The sequence below is a fragment of the Saccostrea echinata genome, unplaced genomic scaffold (genome assembly GCF_033153115.1).
Source record: "Saccostrea echinata isolate AGI-Se365-2 ecotype Australia unplaced genomic scaffold, CSIRO_AGI_Sech_v1 ptg000009l, whole genome shotgun sequence".
In the NCBI taxonomy this organism is placed as follows: domain Eukaryota; kingdom Metazoa; phylum Mollusca; class Bivalvia; order Ostreida; family Ostreidae; genus Saccostrea; species Saccostrea echinata.
The window spans coordinates 33,583,246-33,604,934 of record NW_026889758.1 but is presented as its reverse complement, the minus strand read 5'-3'; the positions used below and the strand labels follow the sequence as shown (position 1 = coordinate 33,604,934).

At 32.6% G+C, this 21,689-nt stretch overlaps 2 protein-coding genes across 2 annotated transcripts in view; one reads left to right on the top strand and one right to left on the bottom strand.

Annotated features, from left to right (window-relative positions):
* LOC133184021 (suppressor of tumorigenicity 14 protein-like) overlaps positions 1–3,384 on the bottom strand; it is a 38,564-nt gene extending 35,180 nt beyond the window's left edge. The window contains exons 1-2 of the mRNA XM_061318892.1: positions 3,202–3,384; positions 2,510–2,609 (exon numbers count right to left, since the gene is read on the bottom strand). Coding sequence (XP_061174876.1) covers positions 2,510–2,609; positions 3,202–3,384 — 283 coding nt within the window. The remainder of the gene's footprint in view (positions 1–2,509; positions 2,610–3,201) is intronic.
* Positions 3,385–12,517: 9,133 nt separating this feature from the next.
* On the top strand, positions 12,518–16,054 carry LOC133183609 (uncharacterized). Its single transcript, XM_061318543.1, has 3 exons — positions 12,518–12,781; positions 13,288–13,402; positions 15,817–16,054. The coding sequence occupies exons 1-3, from the start codon at positions 12,691–12,693 to the stop codon at positions 15,950–15,952; spliced, it is 342 nt and encodes a 113-aa protein (XP_061174527.1). The 5' UTR covers positions 12,518–12,690; the 3' UTR covers positions 15,953–16,054.
* The last annotated feature ends 5,635 nt before the right edge of the window (positions 16,055–21,689 follow it).

Genomic DNA, 21,689 nt, shown 5'->3' with positions numbered 1-21,689 from the left:
AATTTATCTACACAATCATGTATGGCGTGCTTGTATCAAAATGATTCTCTTCAAGGTTAAAGGCCTTTGATAGCATATGGTGATTATTTCTAACGAGTTCCTATACATGCAATGGATATTATGTTGAAATTAGAGTTCGAACTTTGCTTGAAAAGTAGCGTAATAATAAACAGTACATGTATACAAATTCCGGAAATTAAAGCAAAATGTCTAAAGGTGCTTTCGTCAATCAATATTTTGGAGATGAATGGATTTTATAGTAATACAACAAAACTTTTACGAAATAAAACTTTTAAAACAGCAAACTTAGGTGAAAATCTTTTCTACGGCATATTTATGTTGTTTTTAATACGATCGGAGTATTTTCTCACAGATCATAAATACGACAGGCAACAGAGATTGCCATAACAAGTACTAAGTAACTAGATGCTGTCATAGGGCATTGCATTAATAGCCGAAAGTGTTTGTCTCTAAATGTCCCTCTGTACGGTCTAGGTACAATGAATGGGCCACAATGGTTTTTCCATTCTTTGCAATAATATACATGTACATGTATCAAATTGAGCGTAAAATGCTCAAGTGAGCATGTGGTCCATAGGTATTTTGTGCAAGTATTTCAATTAAGGACTATCTATATACTAAAGAAAAATGTTTTTGGACTTTGAGAAAATTATACAGCGTAAAGGAGTGCATACTTACCTGCATGTGTCAGTGCAAGGTACACTTTTATATGACACTTCTACCAAAATTACAACACAATAGTGCTAGAATCCAAATAAAAGTATACACACAGTTTACCCAGCACAATCCCTCTAACATTTACCGTAAAAATGTAAAGTTTTTTGTGTCTCATTTAATTTATGTTTTATTTACAAGTCTACCTGAACATTGAAAAATATGAAAATATTTTTGTATTATGCATTAAAAATTCTTGTATAAATCTTAAGTTATTTAATTGACCTAACAATTAAATTATTTACGGTGATTGATAGTCATAAGTGAATAACAAAGGAGAATAATTTCTCTCAACGTGCAGATTTTCTACTTAATCAATAGAGCCCTGCCCAGCACCAAAGCCCTTGACCTCGTGTCGTGGTCCAGATTTTCAAAAATCAGGTAAAAAACACCTTTGTTCATTATAACTTTGTACTCTGTATGCTTCCTACATGCCCAAGAGCAGAGAAGTAGATTTTCTCAAAGAATTAATGCATTTTCTCTTTAAAACAATAGAGCCCAGTCCTCACCAGAACCCTGACCCAGGGGCCATTAATTGCACAGTTTTGGAAGAGGCACCCTTGTTCATAACCATGCACTTAGTTTATCTGCTAAATACACGATTTCAGAGAAGATTTTCATAAAAATTGTTGCATTTTCAGTATATGATACATACCCACAAAAGAAAATGAATGGAACGTACATTATTCCATGTGGGCTACTTTTGATAATTCTATTCAATTAATTAATTATCAAAGGTACATTTTTTTTTTAAATGTAAGACAATGCAGAGAACATATTTTTTTTTTAGACAAACCTAATTTTTTGACACCCAATTAGCCTCTCTGATGAAAATTCTGAAACACATCTACAGCACACCATCCATCACTTGCCGAAAATGACTTTGCTATATAAAAATATGATTTTGTAAAATGTAAAGGGAGTTCTGGAAGGCAAGTTGTTGTAGGAAATGTTTTTCGGTCCCCTATAGGCCTCAAAGATGAAAATTCTAAAACCTTTTTCACTCTACAGGACACCATCAACCATATTCGAAAGATTTGGCTACTACAGGAATGTAAGGGGAGTTAAGGGAACCTTTTTTGTGGAAAATGTCGTTTTTCGACTCTCATTTAGCCACGAGAGTGAAACTAAATTCAGAAACATGTAGATTCTCATGCCTATGATAACGGACTTGTATGTAAGAGAAATACCAAATGTGGAAATCCATCATTGGAAACTGAGAAACTTTGTGTATTTCAAAATTGTACCAAAAATTAATTTTTTGTTCTGAAATCTAATATTTTATCATTTTTAGGATTAATACATTTATAATTTCCGATTTCAAAGATTTGATGCAAATTTAATACTAACAGTTCTGGCAAAGACGTTTAGCGAAGGTTATGAATTTTTTTTCGGGATGAATGACAAATTCTTAACAGTACAGAGTAACGTTGCCTTACGAGGGCAAAGGTGAATCATGAGAGAGAGAGAGAGAGAGAGAGAGAGAGATTTACACAGTACCGGTACATGTAGTCTGAAAATATTACAACACACTTTTTATTAACATTTATATACTGTGTTGCAAAACGGATTCTGTTCTTGAGTGTTACTTTTAATGATGAATAAGAATTAAATATTTTGTAAAGGCTTTTAGAAAAGATCACAAGTTTTGAGTGGGATTCCTTTTTTTATTGATTCTATAGCTTTCAAATTTCTTTTTTCATGGAGTTAGGTCTTTTCGAGATAAAAAGTATGGATTTAATATATTCCTCTATGAAGTAGGTAATCGACTTACTTTTTATTCTTGCTGCTTCAGAAAAAGCCACAAAGAAAAGCACTGAAATCACCACAAAGTTCGCCATAACTACCGACACGGCTCCCCTACTGTCTACATTAATTTTTTAACAATTCATTTATACTTCCTAGGCCATAAAATGACCGTTGGTCTGTGATCATTTGACCCCGCCGCTATCCTTCATCATCTGTCTCAGTAAAGCCAGTTCTGAGCTAGGTTTGCTCCTATTCCATGTGTCAAAATGGACATAAAATGATGACATTGAAGAGCCTGTGGTCAGTATTTTTGGTATAAATTATCTTGGAATACTTCCTCTGGTTTTAACATGAAGAATGTAAAATTGAAACACGACCAATATGCCTTTAAAAATTATAATTGTAATTTGAAATGATTGTTTTCTTTGAATAGTACATGTACATGTATGTTGAAATTTTGTAAGCGTACTCATCATGATTTTCTCTCTGATTTGTTTTTATAAATATTAGTGTTTCTTTATCTGTACAATTAAAATAAGTTTTATTTGTACAATATTCCATAAAGAAAAATAAAAACATATAAAGTTTTAATTTTTTTTTTCAAAAGAGTTAAAAAATTAAAATAGTTTTTAAAAAAAATTCTTGTTATGCTTAACAGTATGTTTGTAAAGCATTTTGTATGGAATCCGGGTATGGCCACGTAGTTCACTATCGCACCATCGAGCATCGACTAATGGGTCGATGGCGCGATAATGCGATGACGATGAAGCGATGATGATGATGGTTCGGTGCGATGACGATCGTGAAATAGCACGATGAAGCAATGGTGAACATCGCTTCATCGTCATCATAGCATTGAGCCATCAGCATCATGTCAAAGCTGTCGCACCATCGCTTCATCGTGTCATTGCATCATCGTCATTGCGCTGTCGCACCATTTGCTTCATCGTCATAGCACTTTCGACCTAAACCTCAATGGTGCGAATTCCAAAGAGCAAGAGCCACGAACCATCAAAAATGGCCCTGTGTCAAAAATTAACGGGTTTTTGTCAATTGATAGTGAAGACCTTTAGCTCTGCTTTGCCGTTTTTCTTTTTTCGATATCGATTATATTTTTTGAAAAAGAGAGTCTGAAGTGTGGTGGTGTTTTAAAAGAAAAATGCTAGTAGAACGTCATTTTCTGTAACGTAACATCGTAGGGAGGAAAAAATTCCTTGATCGATTTTGCATGTATGAATATGTGACTTTGAATTAAAACTAGTATTAATAATATAATAAACATCATAATTAATTTAAGACGATTAAAAGCATTTGGAACTTGATTTAACTTGCCGTCTTTATGGTAACCTCGTGTTTAACTGATTGAATTATATAGATACATGAAGTAAAAACTAGAGGTACTGTGAGCACTGAGCTCACAAAATGATACCCCGCCTATCATATATTTATAATGGCAAAGTCCATGTTTTGCTATGGGAGACCCGAAATATGTGTCTGATCAAAAGTGAAATAGGAGGTGCACAATGGCACAATGTAAAAAGATTCTGTGAAAGTATCATTAAATCTTTAATTTATTCAGGCGTATAAGAGGAGTTGCGGATAAGAGATGGGTACCCTAAATATTATTTAAAGAATGGCAGTGTCTATGTTTTGCTATTGGAAACCTGAAATATGTGTCCGATCAAAAAGTGAAATAGGAGGTGCACAATGGCACTATCTACAAAGATTCTGCGAAAGTATCATTAAATTTTATTGAGTGGTATAGGAGGAGTTGCGGATAAGAGATGTGTACCCCAAAGCGTAATGGACGGACGGAAAGGACACCCCCATCACTATATACCCCAACTTTTCAAGCGGGAGTATAATAATCTGTGTGACTGTCTTGGAATATTTTTGAGCGATGCTTCGCTCCTAGTGAAGTATTGTGTATAGATCAATAAACAATATACGACATGCTTCAAATGCCGATAGTCTGACCAACTAAGTTTTCCGGATTCTCCCCTACAGGCCAGCAGATATTAAGCTGATCTTTGGCATGTGCGTCCAGGCACGTAGTATCGTTTTTCAAAGTTGGGAAGTGGGCAGTCGGGAAAAAAAAATAATTGACAACATACCTGAAATGATCTTGAAACGAATGTTTCTGAACTGAAGAGCTAATTCTATAACTACAGTTTAAATTTGTTTAAATTGAAAGAGACTTTCAATGCAAAATTCTTAGATCCTGATATTGCGAGTATTTTAACGTATAAAAGATCTAAATTATTTGGACAAGAGGAAGAAGGAAAAAGTTGGAAGGACTTGTTTCTAATCCATTTATTCATTTGTTTTCGATACAGAAACAGGGAAAATTTTAGATTAATTGGAAAGGGATTTCGCAATTTATCAGAATGGATTAATTAGTAAACAGAACTCATCAAAACATTTTAGCCCTAAATGTAAGTTTCTTTGGAGTAATATGGAAAACAGTAGAGTACACTTCAAAAAATATTCTTAAGAAAAATAAATTTTTTAAAAAATCACTCGTCACTGTCCATTATTATATATTTAACAGTATTTGCTGGAACCCCCCACCCCATTTTTTGCAAAATATTCGAATTTTTTTCTCCAAATACCTTAATATCTGCAGGGATTTTGTAAAGGTAGAGTCTATGATTCTATGATTATTTTCCATGTAAATGTCTCAAAAGATTAAGCATGAGGAATTTTTCGTTATTATCACACGTAACCATTGTGTAAAATCCACACTTTCGATTTCATTTGCACATTATGGTTTTCATGGTTTATAAAAAGAGTAGAGCTACACTGATATTGCTGATATGTGGGTCACTATCCTAATTGAAATACATGTACAGGTGTTCATTTGTCCTTGTTTTATTGTCTCACAATCAGCACAAGATTGATTTTAATCAACAAAAGCTTGCTTAAAAATATTTTACTCGGAGAAGCAATAAGAGTTGTCCGTACATATTTTTTCAGTTTTCTTTATGATCTTTTTTTCGTGAAAAGAGGCGCTGCCAAACCAGTCCCCACCCCCTTCTCATTGAGGAAAAAATAAGAGGAGTAGGAAAGTCTTTAACAATTTTCAATTTCTAGATTGATTTCTATTGATTAACAATAAAGAAAGTTAAATTCAAGACAACCTAAGAGAATAAAATAAAGATAACTACATTAAATGAAAATTTTGTTGCCATTAGTTTGTAACCCCCCCCCCCTCTTTTTTTCAATCTCAAATGGAAGTCTTGGATCTACCATTCTACATATCATGATACTAATAGTTTATACTGAGGGAGGAGGTACAAGTGTACTAACCAGAATAAGCTGACAATAGATTTTAAAAAAGAGTAAAAATTATTATCCAAAAAAAAAAAAATCTACTTCGTTGGGTTTTAAAAAAATCTAGCTATAAACAACTTACGGTCATACGTTTTAAAGAACATATTCCCGTTTTATTGATTTGTTTTTTAAAACACATTCTAAGATCTCTCTCTCTCTCTCTCTCTCTCTCCATGTGTTTTCACATCGCTGAATTCTTAGATAAAACCGTATACTAATAAAGTTGCAATGAAGACATGATGACGGATAAAAACTTTGGGTAAATTATATGTAGTGTACTTATTTATTTAATTTATGTTTTGTCTAAATAGACCTATAATCACTACCCTTTCACTGACTGACGATCTGAAGCATAACTATACTAATAATTAAATTGTGTTAGTTACAATGAAATATTTGGAGCACAGTACAAAAAATGCATAAACATTTTATACTGATGTCTAAGACATACGACATGCATTTAATGCAATTTTACTCACTGGGGGTATATTTGAATTATGTTTCACAAAGGATGACAAGATCGGGTATATGTTTTATGTACATATGCATCAATAGCCTCACTTCGATTTTAATAAATACAGACATATTAAAAATATACCGATATATTCTTTTGTTTTTGATCACGGGCGCGGGATCGTCATGTGCAAGTGTTTTGATGAAACCCGATATCGGTGCACACATAACTGTATACTATAACTATACGTTATTTTGTATCAGCATGTATAAGCCATCGATATAACTGAATTTTGTTAATCAACTGAGATGATTCTTCTGCATGTACACAAAAGGGTGGATTTCGGTGCGGAAATACAGATGATTATCTTAATGCGTATTTTTTTCATTCCTTTTTTTCATTTTTTTTTTATTTTCACTTTGGACTGCAACCCATATCATTATTATTTCGCTTGTTTTAAAAAGGTATAGCGTGATATCTTTGCTACACTCTCTATTAATTTGTTTACAATTTAAGTCATGCCTGATAACACTATTAACAACAGTATTTTGAATTATATCAGGGAGGGGAGGGGGGAGGGGAGGGGTAGTAAAGAAAGACACCGTGGCGGGAATTTCTGATAACTTATAATTTGATGGTATCATCCAGTTGGGTTTACATGTAATTAAATCATATACATGTAAATACATGTAGGGGCACTATCTAGAGCGTTAAAAACTTTTCAGCAACATCCCAAATAATTTACAGCCTTTATGACGTCACAACTGACGTATTACTAGTAACGTCATACATAATGACCTAGTCAAGTAAAAACCACTAAGTTTTTCCAGACATTTATTTCAGAAAATGTATATAGTTGACTATTTTTCACTTTTAGCGTTTTAAATGAACAATTTATTGATTTTCTAGCATATTTTGTGAAATTTATATCTTTTTTATTATTACATGAATTGAATGTAAACGATTGATCTACAAATTAATGATTATTTGATCCATCAAAATTTAAATATAAAATCAAATTTCATATTGGCCACAGCCACGAACAACAACGATGTTATACATAAAGATTTGTATCCGTAATATCTATATCTATGGGAAGTGTAAAAGTTGTTCTTGACTGTGGCCACATCTAACTTTGGGAAAATCTGTCGAAAAAACGGCGTTTTTTAACGTTTTTATGAAACCGTCGCATTTTCCAACCGTCGCACGTGTTTAATGGCGCATTATATAACGATACAAGTTATGTATGGAAAAGAAGAATGTTGTCCTCTAACATTTAACGTATAGTACTCTTTTTGAACCAAAATTTTATTTTTGTGAAAAACACAGGGCCAAATATGATGGTTCGTGGCTTTAGCTCTTTTGACATTCACATTTAAAGCTATACAAATGACATGAAAATAAATTCAGCTGTGGAAATTATAAACTGAAGGATTATAAAACTGAAAGGAAATATTTACTCTTTGCTTAATATCTAACAATAAACTATATTTACTGTTATCGTTGCATCTACTTTAAATATTTATAGCAATTTGTTCAAAACATGGGCCTTTAAAAGGAAGAAAATAAATAGAAAAGACGACAGGAAATAAAGGGTTATTAACTAACAAGTTAAGAGTTGAGGAATCAACACACAAGGTTGGATTAAACAAGCCACAGAAACTGAAGCCAGTACTGGAGAAGAGAGTCTCTGAAATATTTCTACATGCTGCTGTATGACATGATTTCTAATCTAGGTGTTAGTCTCGAGATACACTGGAAAAAGGGATACCTACTTACAGAACGAGTACACTTTTACTGATATAATAAATTTTTATTTTTCTTGTTTTTTTTCTTCGATATTTTGATAATTTGTTCAATCCATTCATACTCTTTTCCAGTTATTTCATCTTGCAAAATAAATAACAAGTAATATAAGCCAGGGACTCTCTCGGATCTCAGATACAGTTTTTTATTATTTATTCATAAGGCAATTTTAAAGATTTATTTATATCTAATATTAAAGTGAAAACTGTCTAATCCGATACCTGTTCAATGTATTTCACTGTGAATTCCGATCTTTATTTTCATTCCCATTTTACTATTTTTTCAATATTATTTACACTGTATAATCCGACACCCTGTCTATTCTGACACAAAGAATGTATTCGGAATTTCAAAAGATTTTACCTGTAGGAGAGAAAATTTTCCCGGAAAAAGTAACATTTAAAAATCAAAGATCATTAGATTTTTCAAATTTGCATTTTGATCCTAAAATTTATTACTTGCAATTTTAAAATTAACCTCCAAATTAACCTCCAAAGATGGCCAAAAGTGCATTTTCTTCGTTAAAGCACCGATTTTTGCGTGAATTTTGGTCTTGAAGTCCTTTAGGACAGGCCTTTTTGATATTTTGATAGGTTATGATGCAAAGAACAATTTAAGATAGGATTTAAGATAGGATTTTTTGGGGCACCCCTGCCCTAGGGTCGAAAATCATAAAAATCTACAAAAAATAAGGAAACCTGTATTTGACAACCTGGTTCACATTTATGACAACTACATTCATGGACAGAATAGTTCAATTGGTGTCAACACTTCACTTCACTGACCTTGACAACAATACGTACATTTGTATGCATTTCAGTCCACTGTAAGATAACGCTATATTTTATATCTTTCACACAATATGAATAGAGCAATATAATACATGTATAAAATTAAAAAAAAAAATAATAATAAAATAAACACAACTATGTTTCCCTCGCCGCCCAGGAAAAACCATAGATAAAAAACAACACTGATTTATGTTGAAAAAAACTATGGAAAACTAAGTCCGTGGCATTTGCGAGGTAAACAAAATGAATGGCGGGCTCATTCTCACAAACCTTAGTATGTGAAATTGTCATTTATTACAGTGTATAAAAATTTGACTTGCTCGGATAGAGCGTGTGCAAAAGAATGAAAACTAAAAATCTCTTTAACCCATTCGAATACGCCATTACCTAAATGAATATCCATAGGCTCAGTACACAACAATAATCAATACTTCCGTTCCGACTCATTCGTAACGTAAGAAATTTTAAATATCTGCTGATCATGAGTAATTTTAGAGTCATGGATCGAATCCACCTGGTGTCACACTTTTAATGTTTTAAATTCTCGCCTTTTCGAAGACTATTTTAATTTTATTTATAGGCTTTGGTGTATTCCCCTGCAATTATCTATCTTTTATGCATGTTCATTCTTGATATAAAAGACACTAAAGAGAGAGCAAATCGTAAAATTCGATTGTAGCTAAAACACATTCAAGCGGAAATATACCTCAGTATAGTACACTTTCTTCGTGGACAAGAATTATTATAATTCCTTGCAAACACGTTGCTTTTATTCCGTCTGCACTAAATACTAGTGCTTGTTTGGGTCATTGCGCTGGAAGATCTGTTACGTATTGCTTATATTATTTGAGCTCAGTATATTTAGAATTACATACGTGTACAGAATATCATTCGATATCCTTTGACACTGTGACAGAATATCACTTTCACTGTTGAAAATGTACATACTTGTACTTTTGTACTGAGTCAATGTTCTAAACTTAGATCTCAAGTTTTGAAACAGAAGGGCTACATATCAGTATCTCCTCTTCTTTGGATTTCATTTATACAATTTGCATATATTAATGAATTTTTTATTATATAAACTGACTGACGTTTTTCATACTAATTGTTAGACCATTATTTACACACTGAATTGTCGACGGATTTAATTTTCCGTTATTTCCCGATCATAACAAGGAGCACACGGCGGGTGTGACCTGTCGGCAGGGGATGCTCACTCCTCCATGGCACCTGATCCCACCTCTGATGTTTGGAGGTCCATGTTTGCTCTGCTCCTATTTTGTAATGTTTAATTGACTTTTGAGCTTGAATACTGTTCGTTATCTCCATATATTTCATCCATGGAATTGTGTTGTAAAATAAACGCATACTAGTATCAAGAATAGAACTTAGTCTAAAGACAGTACCTTTATGCACAATGAAAAGTAAACAAAATTATCAAATATTTCTAGATAACAAACTCAAAATGTGTTGACATTATCATGCTTCATAGTTAATATCTATGAATAGGTTCTTCCTATCTATACATACTGAAATGATTTATGAGAAACAAATTAGTATATGTATGTAGCCTAAAGTCAGTGACCGTAACGAAAATCGACAAGCTTTTCAATGATAAACAAAATTATCAAATATTTCTAGATAACAAACTCAAAATGTGTTGACATTATCATGCTTCATAGTTAATATCTATGAATAGGTTCTTCCTATCTATACATACTGAAATGATTTATGAGAAACAAATTAGTATATGTATGTAGCCTAAAGTCAGTGACCGTAACGAAAATCGACAAGCTTTTTGTAAAGAATAAAACCAATTCCCGATCCTATGGGTCAGATAACCATTTAGTGTTCCTTTTTCTCCCATATATGTACATGTCGGATTAGACAGGCTTCATTGTATTTATTTATTTAAGGAATAACCGCCTAGTTTTTTTTGTTTATGCTTTATTTGTTGATTATCAAACAGTTTGCCCTATTGATGATTTTATGCATAAACGGCAGCAGTTTTGATCAGAATTTAAATAAACTTACTTTACAAGTTTATTTTATTTTACTTTCATAATTTTATATAAATCGGTTTTTGATTTTGGCGAACGATGTCGACATGGTTACTAAACTAAGTTTCAACTAATTCTTTCTACGCTATTCCTCCTACAATTTTGGGTTGATTAAAAATCATTTTGGTACACAAGTACATTTATTTTACTTACATAACTCTATACATAGGTTATAACGTCACCTGACTCAGACAGACAGGTGACCAACTGATCCGTCGTCGTGTGTCGTACGTTCACATTTGAACATTTTAGCTTCTTCTCTGGAACGGCAGAGCCAATTCCAACCAAATTTAATGAAAAGCATCTAAGTGCAGAGGGGGACAAAATTGTGATGGATGCTCTCTATCTCCTTGGACCCTCGGGGGTAGGGCAAAAAACCACAAAAATTAACACAATCTTTAAAAATGTTTAGTCCTGGATATAAAGCAGTCAAACTTGGTATAACAATGATAAGCAATAAGCCCACTAACAAAATTGTGAAATTCATGGCCTCAGGTCAGGGTTTCAGGTGATAGGGCGGGGCTCTATTGATTATACAGTGATTTTTTTTTTTTAAATCTCTTTCTTTGTTTCTTTAGTATTGATCAGACAAACTGCATGTTTTGATGAACAAGGGTGTCTCTACCTTTAATGTAAAGTTCATGGTCCCTGGGTCTGGGGTTCTTTTGTTAAGGTGTGGGGCTCTATTGATTACGTAATGAAAATAAATGAATTCTTTAAAAATGTCGTTTTCTGGGTATTTTGCATACAAGCTAAGTGCATGGTCATGATGAGAAAAAGTGCCTTAACTTTGTAAAAAAAATTATTTTTATGCACCTTCGAGAATTTTTCACTCAAATCAGGACGCCACCCACTGTCGATATAAGGCTGCAAATTTTTACCTGTACTTTGCACTTGTAATTGATCTTTCTAGCTGCTATACGGTTTCATCCGAAGAACAGCTGTCCAAGTCCTGCACAGGGTTTCGATCCCAAGACATAAGGATCAAATTCTTACTTTGCGACTCTACAACGAAACGGTCTGACTACAATAACTTTAGGAAATTAAAATTCCGGTTAATTATCATCAAGATTTGAATGAACTACACATTTTTACTTTCAAAGAATTTAAAGACTAGTTGGGACAACTTTAGAGTGCTGCTGTTTCGTCTCCAAGAAATTCTGAAAACAGTGTTACCATCAAGATTGTTTTAGGTAGTTTTAAATTTTAAATTCTCTGAGTTCTAAAACTTCAATGTAACATTTGTACTGGCATTATTTTCATATTTTATTTGACAACCTATGCTTATTTTTCGAAATGTTGTACATACTAAATGTCGTCAGGCTATCGTTGTTAATAATCCACAAGACTAATTAATAACACAATCTTTATTCTTCATTATCTAAAACTTAACAAACTATTACCGTACAAATGCATAAAATTTTTCACATAAAATACTGCAATGTGTAAATTCAGCGTTGTTTTCAAAAACTTTGCCGTACATGTGTTGGTGATAAAAAGAACATTAAACACATTTGTCATTTGTTTTTCGGGAAATGGTTAGTTTGTTATACACTGTACTTGAAGTAAAATCGACTACAGGAATCTATCACTAATAAATGCACACCTGTTAGTGACAGATGGAATTCGGTAATACACTGTATCTGGTGGATACGTAAGAACTAGTTAAATATAAAAATCACGTCAACAAAATAAAATACTATCTGGACTCTCGTCTGGCTTGCTTACAAGTGCGTGCAAGTTATTCACGTCTTCGAAGATGTCGACTAACAAGATGTATTTATTTTTCTTCGTTTCAACAATGTTGGTTGTTCCCTCTAAGATGGCCTGTTGGATTGAATCGGGAAATGGTATGTAACAAGTTCCAGTATATAAAATGTTTTAGAATCTTAGATATATTGTAGAATGCTTTGATTGATGAAATGTGTCAATCAACGATAAATTGGTTATCTATCTTTAGCGTTCAAACAAAAACTAACTTTAAGCTATTCATATTTAATGAATTTTTCATTTTTTTTCTTATTTTCTAAATTGCACAGTATGTAATATATAAAATTCAAAGTTTGAGTTTAAATTAGTACATACATGATTTATAAATAAAATTTCAGAATAATGTATATGATTTCTATGTGGTGTTTTATTTTTCTTGTTTTAGATGAGTAGCATTCGCTAGTATTAAACACAAGTTACTTTCATCTTCTTCAATTTAGCTGCTGTTAATTTCGAGTGAAACATTGACACATTTTTAATATCGACCAGATTTCGGATTGTAATTCATCACAAACAATAAATTTATGATGTATAATTGCGTTAAGGCATTGTAACAAATGTTCAAAGTTTGTTCTCATCCGTCTAGGGAAGAGTTGTCAACATGAAGGACACACCCTTGCCCTGAATGAAGTGTATGAAAACAACTGGGGTCCCAGATGTTACAAATGTACCTGTAGAACGTTTGGCTTATCTTGTTGCGAGTAAGTAAACTTCGGTCTTCTTAATTTTTCACAATCACAAATATTCTATAAATAGAAAGAAAGAAGGAATTCTACTTCCGTGTGCTTTTAAGCTTAAAAGTTATGCTGTCAATTCCTGTTTTTCTGCCCTCAAAGTTTGATTGATTGTATGCTGTTTTACGTCCAGTTCGAGAATTTTTCACTCATTTAGAGACGTCACCATATACCGGTGAACGCCTTCAAATTTAGACCTTTACTCGGCACTCAGGCCATTGAGCAGTGAGGAATCTTTATCGTACCAACGCGTGACACGGGGCCTCGGTTTATAAGGTCTCATCCGAAGAACCAGCAACTTTCACTTCAAAGTGCCGAGCGCTTGGCGAAGGAACAGTTGCTACCTATATTTATCGACTTCGGTCAGTCGCGGCCGTTATTCGAACACAAGACCTTCCGATCACGGAGCGCCCTCAAAGTTCGAAGATCAGTATATGATCCTTTTCTCCTATCATGCCTGTCCTTCTTTCTGTATGCATAAACTTTAATACCATTAATGCCCTTTCAAATGTACTCAGATCAAAGACTGGGTTCGACTGTTTGTCGGTGAGTATTATATATAAATAACTGTATACTAGTCTGGATCATCCCGATGTCTTACTGATGTTTACGTTAGGATTGATTGATTGTATTATATCCCATTCGAGAATTTTTCATTAATAAAGGGGAATCACTATATACTTGTGAAGGACTTGAAATTTAGTTCTTTACTCGGCACTCAGGACCTTCAGCAGTGAGGGATCTTTATTGTGCCAACATCTGCTGCTACAAGGGGTTTCGCTTTTTTAAGGTCTCATCCGAATGATCCGCAACTTTCTCTCTGATGTGCCGAGCGTTTGGTGCTGGAACAGTTGCTACCAATTTATGTCGACTTAAGTCTGTCGCAGCCGTGTCTTGAACCCACGAACTTCCGATCAATGAGTGAGCCATCTACTGACTGAGTTGATCTAAATTAAAGTCATATATGGCGTATTTTTGATAAGTTCAGACTAACTAAAATTAAATAGATCTTTCTATTTGTTTTATTACTTTGTATAAAGATAGAACTTTCCTGTAAATTACACAATTTAAATCAATTGCATTTCATAGATATTAGAAATTTAAAACAGTAACCGATTTATTTACCGACATTTAAATATCAGACACAGTTTAAAGTCAATTTAACAATAGAAACGTGGGGTTATTCAAGTTCAAAATTGGTGAAAATTTTAATTTGAACGTAAATAACAAATATCATGTTTATCTACACTCAATCTCGTATTTTTTTTTAGTTCATATACACCATTGCATACGACATTTGATGGTAAACAATATCGTTGTTTAAACTTTTTTGTGTTTGGCTAAGATTAGGATTGACTTCAGACTTGTGGTGTCGCTAAATTTTTCCTAACCTTCACCGATTGTTCCAACTGCACCAGTTAGAACAATCGGTGAAGGTTAGGAAAAATTTAGCGACACCACAAGTGTGTGTTAAAAATCACCATCAGTAATTAGTTTTTCTTGTGCTGATTTTATAACTAAATTTTAAGTTCAGTCATTATTGTGAATATCAAATAACCATCTTCCCAATGACAATTACTAAACTAAATTAAAAAAAAAATGTGTAAAAGATACCAAGGTTATGGGTTTAACTGAAAACATTAAATGGCAGATTTAATTTCCATTAAAAGCAACATCTCTTTGTCCAGTAAATTATTCTATGTACATTTCATTACACTCGTGTTTGTGTGAATTTTTAGTCGCTTCTTCGTACTTGCTTAATTCCATAATAAAGCCGTAGGGGAGGGGGTAGAGTGCTATGCCTGCGATAGAACCAACCCCCATTAAAAAGTACGAAATATCATTTTTGAAACAAAAACAATTCATTATTGATCAAAATGGTACCAATTAATTTTTAAAAAAAGTGGGTTAGGGGAGCGGGTGCCCCTCCCGTACCATGCTCAAATCTTTTCCCCTAGAAATCTGGTGACGATCCTGCTAGGTAATTGAAAAAGCAAAAGTTAATTACTACCTGGAAATTAGGGAAATGAATATTGTCAGTTTCGGACAAGTTAATTGACAAGACGTGACAAGGTGATCTTTTGATTGTTAAGTATGAATTCAAAATTTAGGGGTAACGGCCTGTGTAAAACAAGGTATTTTCTTAATGAATTTCCCTTCGAATACTTGTATTTTTTTTTAAAACTATGTAGGAGGCTTTAGGCTCATGCGGTCAGCTATTTTCTAAGACCTGTCAATCAAAACATTAGTAGAATCTCTTATTGGTAATTCAAATGTTACTCCACCAGCTCAATTTATCATGCGTGGACAATTTAAATCATGGTAAGTGATTTCAAGATGTGTTTTATTTATAAGTTTACATGTACCTTTTCTCCATACAGCACAGGCACAGTTATTATTCGAGAAGGCCTACCATCGAACTGTAAAGTTATAAAGAAAGGATGCCATGAGGAAGCTGTAAGCAAGACGGATGAATCTAAACCTTGTGACGGGCCTGTAAGAGCCGTACTGGGTTAATTTGTTTAAGAAGTATAGCAGAATGGCAATTAAACATACTGGATGCTGTATCAACTGTCTATACATGTACAACATTATATTGAATAAAGGAGTAATATCGCCGTCGTATTTTTTTTGGGGGGGGGGGGGGGGGAATCGTTACTATCAGCTTGTAAAATACATATTCAAGAATCATTTGATTCTAAATGAAGATATACATGTAGTTTGCTATCTCTGAATATCTCGATAGAATGTGTTTAGGGATGTTACGCGTTCCTTCCACTTCTTTCTATCCCTAGCCGCTGTGCTTAGCATTAAGAAATGCAGTCTGATGGTCAAGCTGGGATACTACCATTTGAAACTGTTGTTTATGAGGTCTTCCTCTTGCATAACTTCCTCTCGCCAACCTTAATTAATTTTACAGTCCTCGTTACGTCCTCTTCTGAGTATGTGTCCTATCCAGTTCCATCTTAACCTACAAGATTCCTGATATCTCGATTATTCTTTCGTTTGTAACATGTTGTTCACAACCGTCTGATTCTTGATATTCCTTGGAATTTCATATGGAATTACTCTATTTAGTATATAATCTATAAATAGTCTCTTTATAATCTATTCAAACGCAAACAGTTTAAAATACAACATATTTTCGTCTGTTTCGGTAAAAAAAAAAGAATATCAATATTTATTAAATATCAACATTATTGAGGCGCTTTCTGAATGCACTGTATCTCTTGATTACAATAGTATCTAATCTTCCATTATTAATAAAATTCATCAACAAATGCACACACACACAAAAAAATCTCATTAACCGTCCAACCAATTTTTTTTTGCATTAAAATCTTATTCTTTTCATCTGGTCAAATATCGTGTCTAACAAAAATGGTACAATATAATCGGTTTGACTAATTTTAACTGTATTCATAGAAACAAAAAGTAATTTTATATTAATGAATTTTCTTCACTCCAATTGTATTTCAAACAATAGGTTCATAATATTGATGTGTTAGTGTCTCCTCAAAATTCTGGTGTGGATCTAAAAACAGGTCATTTATTTCTAAAAAATTGAAATTTTGCAAAACTTTTAGAGAGCATTTGTCCTCTGCTTTCAAATCCAATATAACATCGCTTGGATCTAGGGGACATACATGTACTTATGCTTCGGCTTGCAAAAGCAGTGTTTCTTAATTGTATTATTGGGTTTATGGTGTTGGCTTTTTTTCCCTTTGAAGAACTACAAGATTTAAATACTCTCAAAACGGCATGTTGAACCTATCAATAACACAAATTTTAGAATTTTCTCACATACCCTTTGTAAAAAGTATGGATCCATAGATGAAATACTGGGCCTTTAGAAGGTAAGCAAATTATCAAATAACTAAAAGTAACCTGATATAATTTTAAAATTCGTGTGCAAACACGTACCGCATATATATATATATATATATATATATATATATATATATATATATATATATATATATATATATATATATATATATATATATATACACTTAACCTTCTACCCATAAAATTCATGCCCCCTCGGGTCCATGTTCAGGCCTCAGGGTGGGGCTGCTGAGTTGGTCATAAATTAGATCACACATTTAAAAATCGTACGTCTTGATGTTACTGACTTCTAAAAAATTGGCGATTTTAAATTTTCTAAAAGTTCTTTGGAGTTTTTGAGAATCCACATATTATTTACACCACTTCAAGAATATTCTGTAGCACAGTTCCTTTACAGGAGTTAATATTTTTGTAAGGAGTAAACATAGGGTCTTGGCAGGGACCTACATGTATATACTAATACTATACTGTTAGTATATAGGTCGGTCCCTGGTCTTGGTAGAGCATTTGCTGGACCCGGCAATGTATCTCTGTTTGTAGGGATTTTTATGAAGTTAAGGAAACCAGTAGCCTTGACGGCTAGAACAATAACATATTGTTCGTGTAGTCTTTTTAATTCTTTTATCACTTCCGATTTCGTGAAAACGAAAGGATGGATGGTTCGGAAATTGCCTTTTAAATTTCTTAGACGATTTTTTAATATATTTCTAAAACTCTTAATCCTTTTCTGTGTTATATGCAGATGGTAAACTGTCATGAACTCTTCGTTAAAACTACAGAACATTCCTTTATCATTTTTTCATACATTCTGCACCCTTTTTTCAGAGTAGATATTGTAAATTTCTGTGAACAAATATTGCTGTTATTGACAACACCAAACATTATTACACTAAAGATGTCAATAACTCGAGGAACACATGTTTTTACTGAAATAAATTAAAAATAAAATAAGCAATTCCGATCAATTACAGTACAATGTAAGCTTTTTCAAGAGCACCAACAACAAGTATTATGCAACAAGATACTATAGATAATCTTTTAACCGAATATTGCATTCTGAGCATCTGGTGTCAAGTGATGAATAGTATGTAATGTCATCCCTAATCTATAAGGAGGGTTTGATAAGGACAAAAAAATAACGACAGAGAAACAGGTTTTACAGAAATGTAAATCCAAAATGGATCCTTTTTCATGTTTATGTTCTAGAGTCTATGAAATGTAAAACAAAATCTTCCTAAATCCTTTCTTGCGTATATTTGTACTAAGTTAATTAAACTAAGAGTTGATTGACACATAGAGGACAGGTAAATGGGTGAATTTTGTATAAAAGAAATAGAAACAAGTGCATGATAGTAGATGCTGTCGTAAGACAGTAATACCCGCACTTAGGTGTTGCCTCTAAATGCACTCTCCTTCATAATTTGGTAACCAGGGAAGAAGCCACAATAATTCTATAAATTACACAAACAAATATAAATGCATTTGTCAAATTGGGCATAAAGAGCTCATAGGCCTCTTATGTAAGTATTTCATATACTGTAAATCACTTTTTTTCGTGAGAACTTTATTTTTGCATGTCCAGCTTGTTATAACAAAACATTTCACATTTTACGTTTAGCTCATGCATAGTTTTTTCCTTACATAGACTGGCGACTTGTAAGTAAACTTTTTTTTCACATTTATGGTCACTGTCGCCATATTGCACGAGAAAAGTTAGAACGATAAAAAGCACAATTAATGGCAAGTGCACCTCTCACATCATTTTGAAAGATGTAGACAGCGTGCGCTAATATTTTTCAATATATAAAAATGTGTCCACTAATCACGCTGTTAATGCAATATCCAAGAAATTCCATTGAGTCATTTCAATTTAATTGTTTCAAGTCAAATCTGAGCCACTAATTAACAAAACAATTATGAAACGAAATGCGTATGAAGAAAATAAATTATTTAAAATGATAGTACTTTATTTTTTAAGACATCGCCACTAAATAGTTACATTAAATATATGTCTTATTAGTTTTAGATCACAATATCAAGGAAAACAATTTAATTCTGCATGCATTTAAAATATTATCCATTAATTTTCTGACATTCTCTCCCTCTCTCTCTCAAGAGAGATGTTACATTGTACTTCCATTATATAAGAAAAAAATATTTATATTCTCCCTCACTTTCTTCGTCCGAATGTAAATTCATTATAATTTAAAGATAACAAACAAGCATATATGTAGGTACGAAAGCCGGATAGGCTCATTTTTGACAAGATAAAAAAATAATTAACTCGTTAAAACGAGATAGTTATCTCGTTATAACGAATTAGTATCTCGTTATAACGAGTTAGTTATCTCGTTATAACGAGTTAGTTATCTCGTTATAACGAGTTAGTATCTCGTTATAACGAGATAATTATCTCGTTATAACCAGTTAGTATCTCGTTATAACGAGTTAGTATCTCGTTATAACGAGTTAGTTATCTCGTTATAACGAGTTAGTTATCTTGTTAAAACGAGTTAGTTATCTCGTTATAACGAGTTATTTATCTCGTTATAACGAGTTAGTATCTCGTTATAACGAGATAATTATCGCGTTATAACGAGTTAGTATCTCGTTATAACGAGTTAGTTATCTCGTTATAACGAGTTAGTTATCTCGTTAGAACGAGATAATTATCTCGTTATAACGAGTTAGTATCTCGTTATAACGAGTTAGTTATCTCGTTATAACGAGTTAGTTATCTCGTTATAACGAGATAATTATCTCGTTATAACGAATTAGTTATGTCGTTATAACGAGACAGTTTTCTTGTTATTTCGAGACTTAATAGCAATATAGTACGAAAGCCGGATAGGCTCATTTTTGACAAGACAAAAAAAAAAAAATTAACTCGTTATAACGAGATAATTATCTCGTAATAACGAGTTAGTATCTCGTTATAACGAATTAGTATCTCGTTATAACAAGTTAATATCTCGTTATAACGAGTTAGTTATCTCGTTATAACGAGTTAGTTATCTCGTTATAACGAGAAAATTATCTCGTTATAACGAGTTAGTTATCTCGTTATAACGAGTTAGTTATCTCGTTATAACGAGTTAGTTATCTCGTTATAACGAGTTAGTATCTCGTTATAACGAATTAGTTAACGAGATAAAAATTGATCCAGAATTGATATATCTAAGTAAAGAATAGACCATTATTTATAGGAAATATACAGAAGCAAGTCGATCAAATTTGTTTGAAGTGTGCGTGATAAAGATTTTATGGAACAGCATACTAGTTTTTTTGTGTTATGCCTTTGATTAGTATTGTTTATTGGAAAGACCGAAGACAAATTTACGGAAACTTGTGACCGCCTCATGTTGTTGTGTTATACCTTAAAATTGCAAAACAGAATTAGTGTCATCTGGAATGTATATAACATCAAAATTTTGTCAACTTGTACAAGGAGATCAGAAAAAATGATATACTCTGGCTGATTTAACTGCCCTGTTCAAGCTTTCTTGAATTTGTTAAAATTATAATAATGTTTGCGTAATATTTGTCGCAATAAAAAATGCATAGAAATAATCCCATTATTTTAAATATTCCGAATAAATCATGTGGATATGAAACCATTTGTTAGGCTTTAACGATCATATTTTGATAATTCCTTGCCTGTTAACAAGGAATACCAGTTCAATTTTATCGTCTTAAAGGGGCAAGATCAAAATTCAATGTCTGACAAAAAACTAAATTCACGTTGTTTTTATCATCAATCCCTCCTTCCCCTCAAAAATAAATATGATGAATATCAAGAACTAATACTGTACTTATCACTTAATAATTTATATATTTCTTCTGTTTATTAAAAGAAAGAAACATTTTAATTTACCAATTTGGCATGGAATCTTAAATTACAATATGTAATTTTAGCGTTATTATCAATGTGGTAGAATTAAAAAATCTTTTGGAGCTCTTTATTCTACGGAAGCCACAATAAAAGGTGAAGGTCAGCATTAGTAAAAACAGTTGACATGTGATCCTTTTTCGGCATAGAATGAAAGTTTAATATCTAAAGTATACAATATGATAAGCATTACTTAAGGTGTATTTCAAGCATAAATTTTGCCAAGAAATGTGTATTGTATGTTGAGACCGGATTTTTGATATTTTCCTTCGTGCTTCGCACTCATGAAAATATTTAAAAAAAATTCCTGTCCCACTCATGAAATAAATTCCATATCAACTACAAAACATTGAATATCCTCTATTTATTACCCCCCCCCCCCAAATCATCAATCTCTTTTTGAAATAAAAATTATATGCTTGTAAAGTATACATAATAAATATTGTGATGAGGAAAATAATTAACGACATTGCTTCAGTGTTGTATTAATAATATAAATGTACATATGTAGTATTA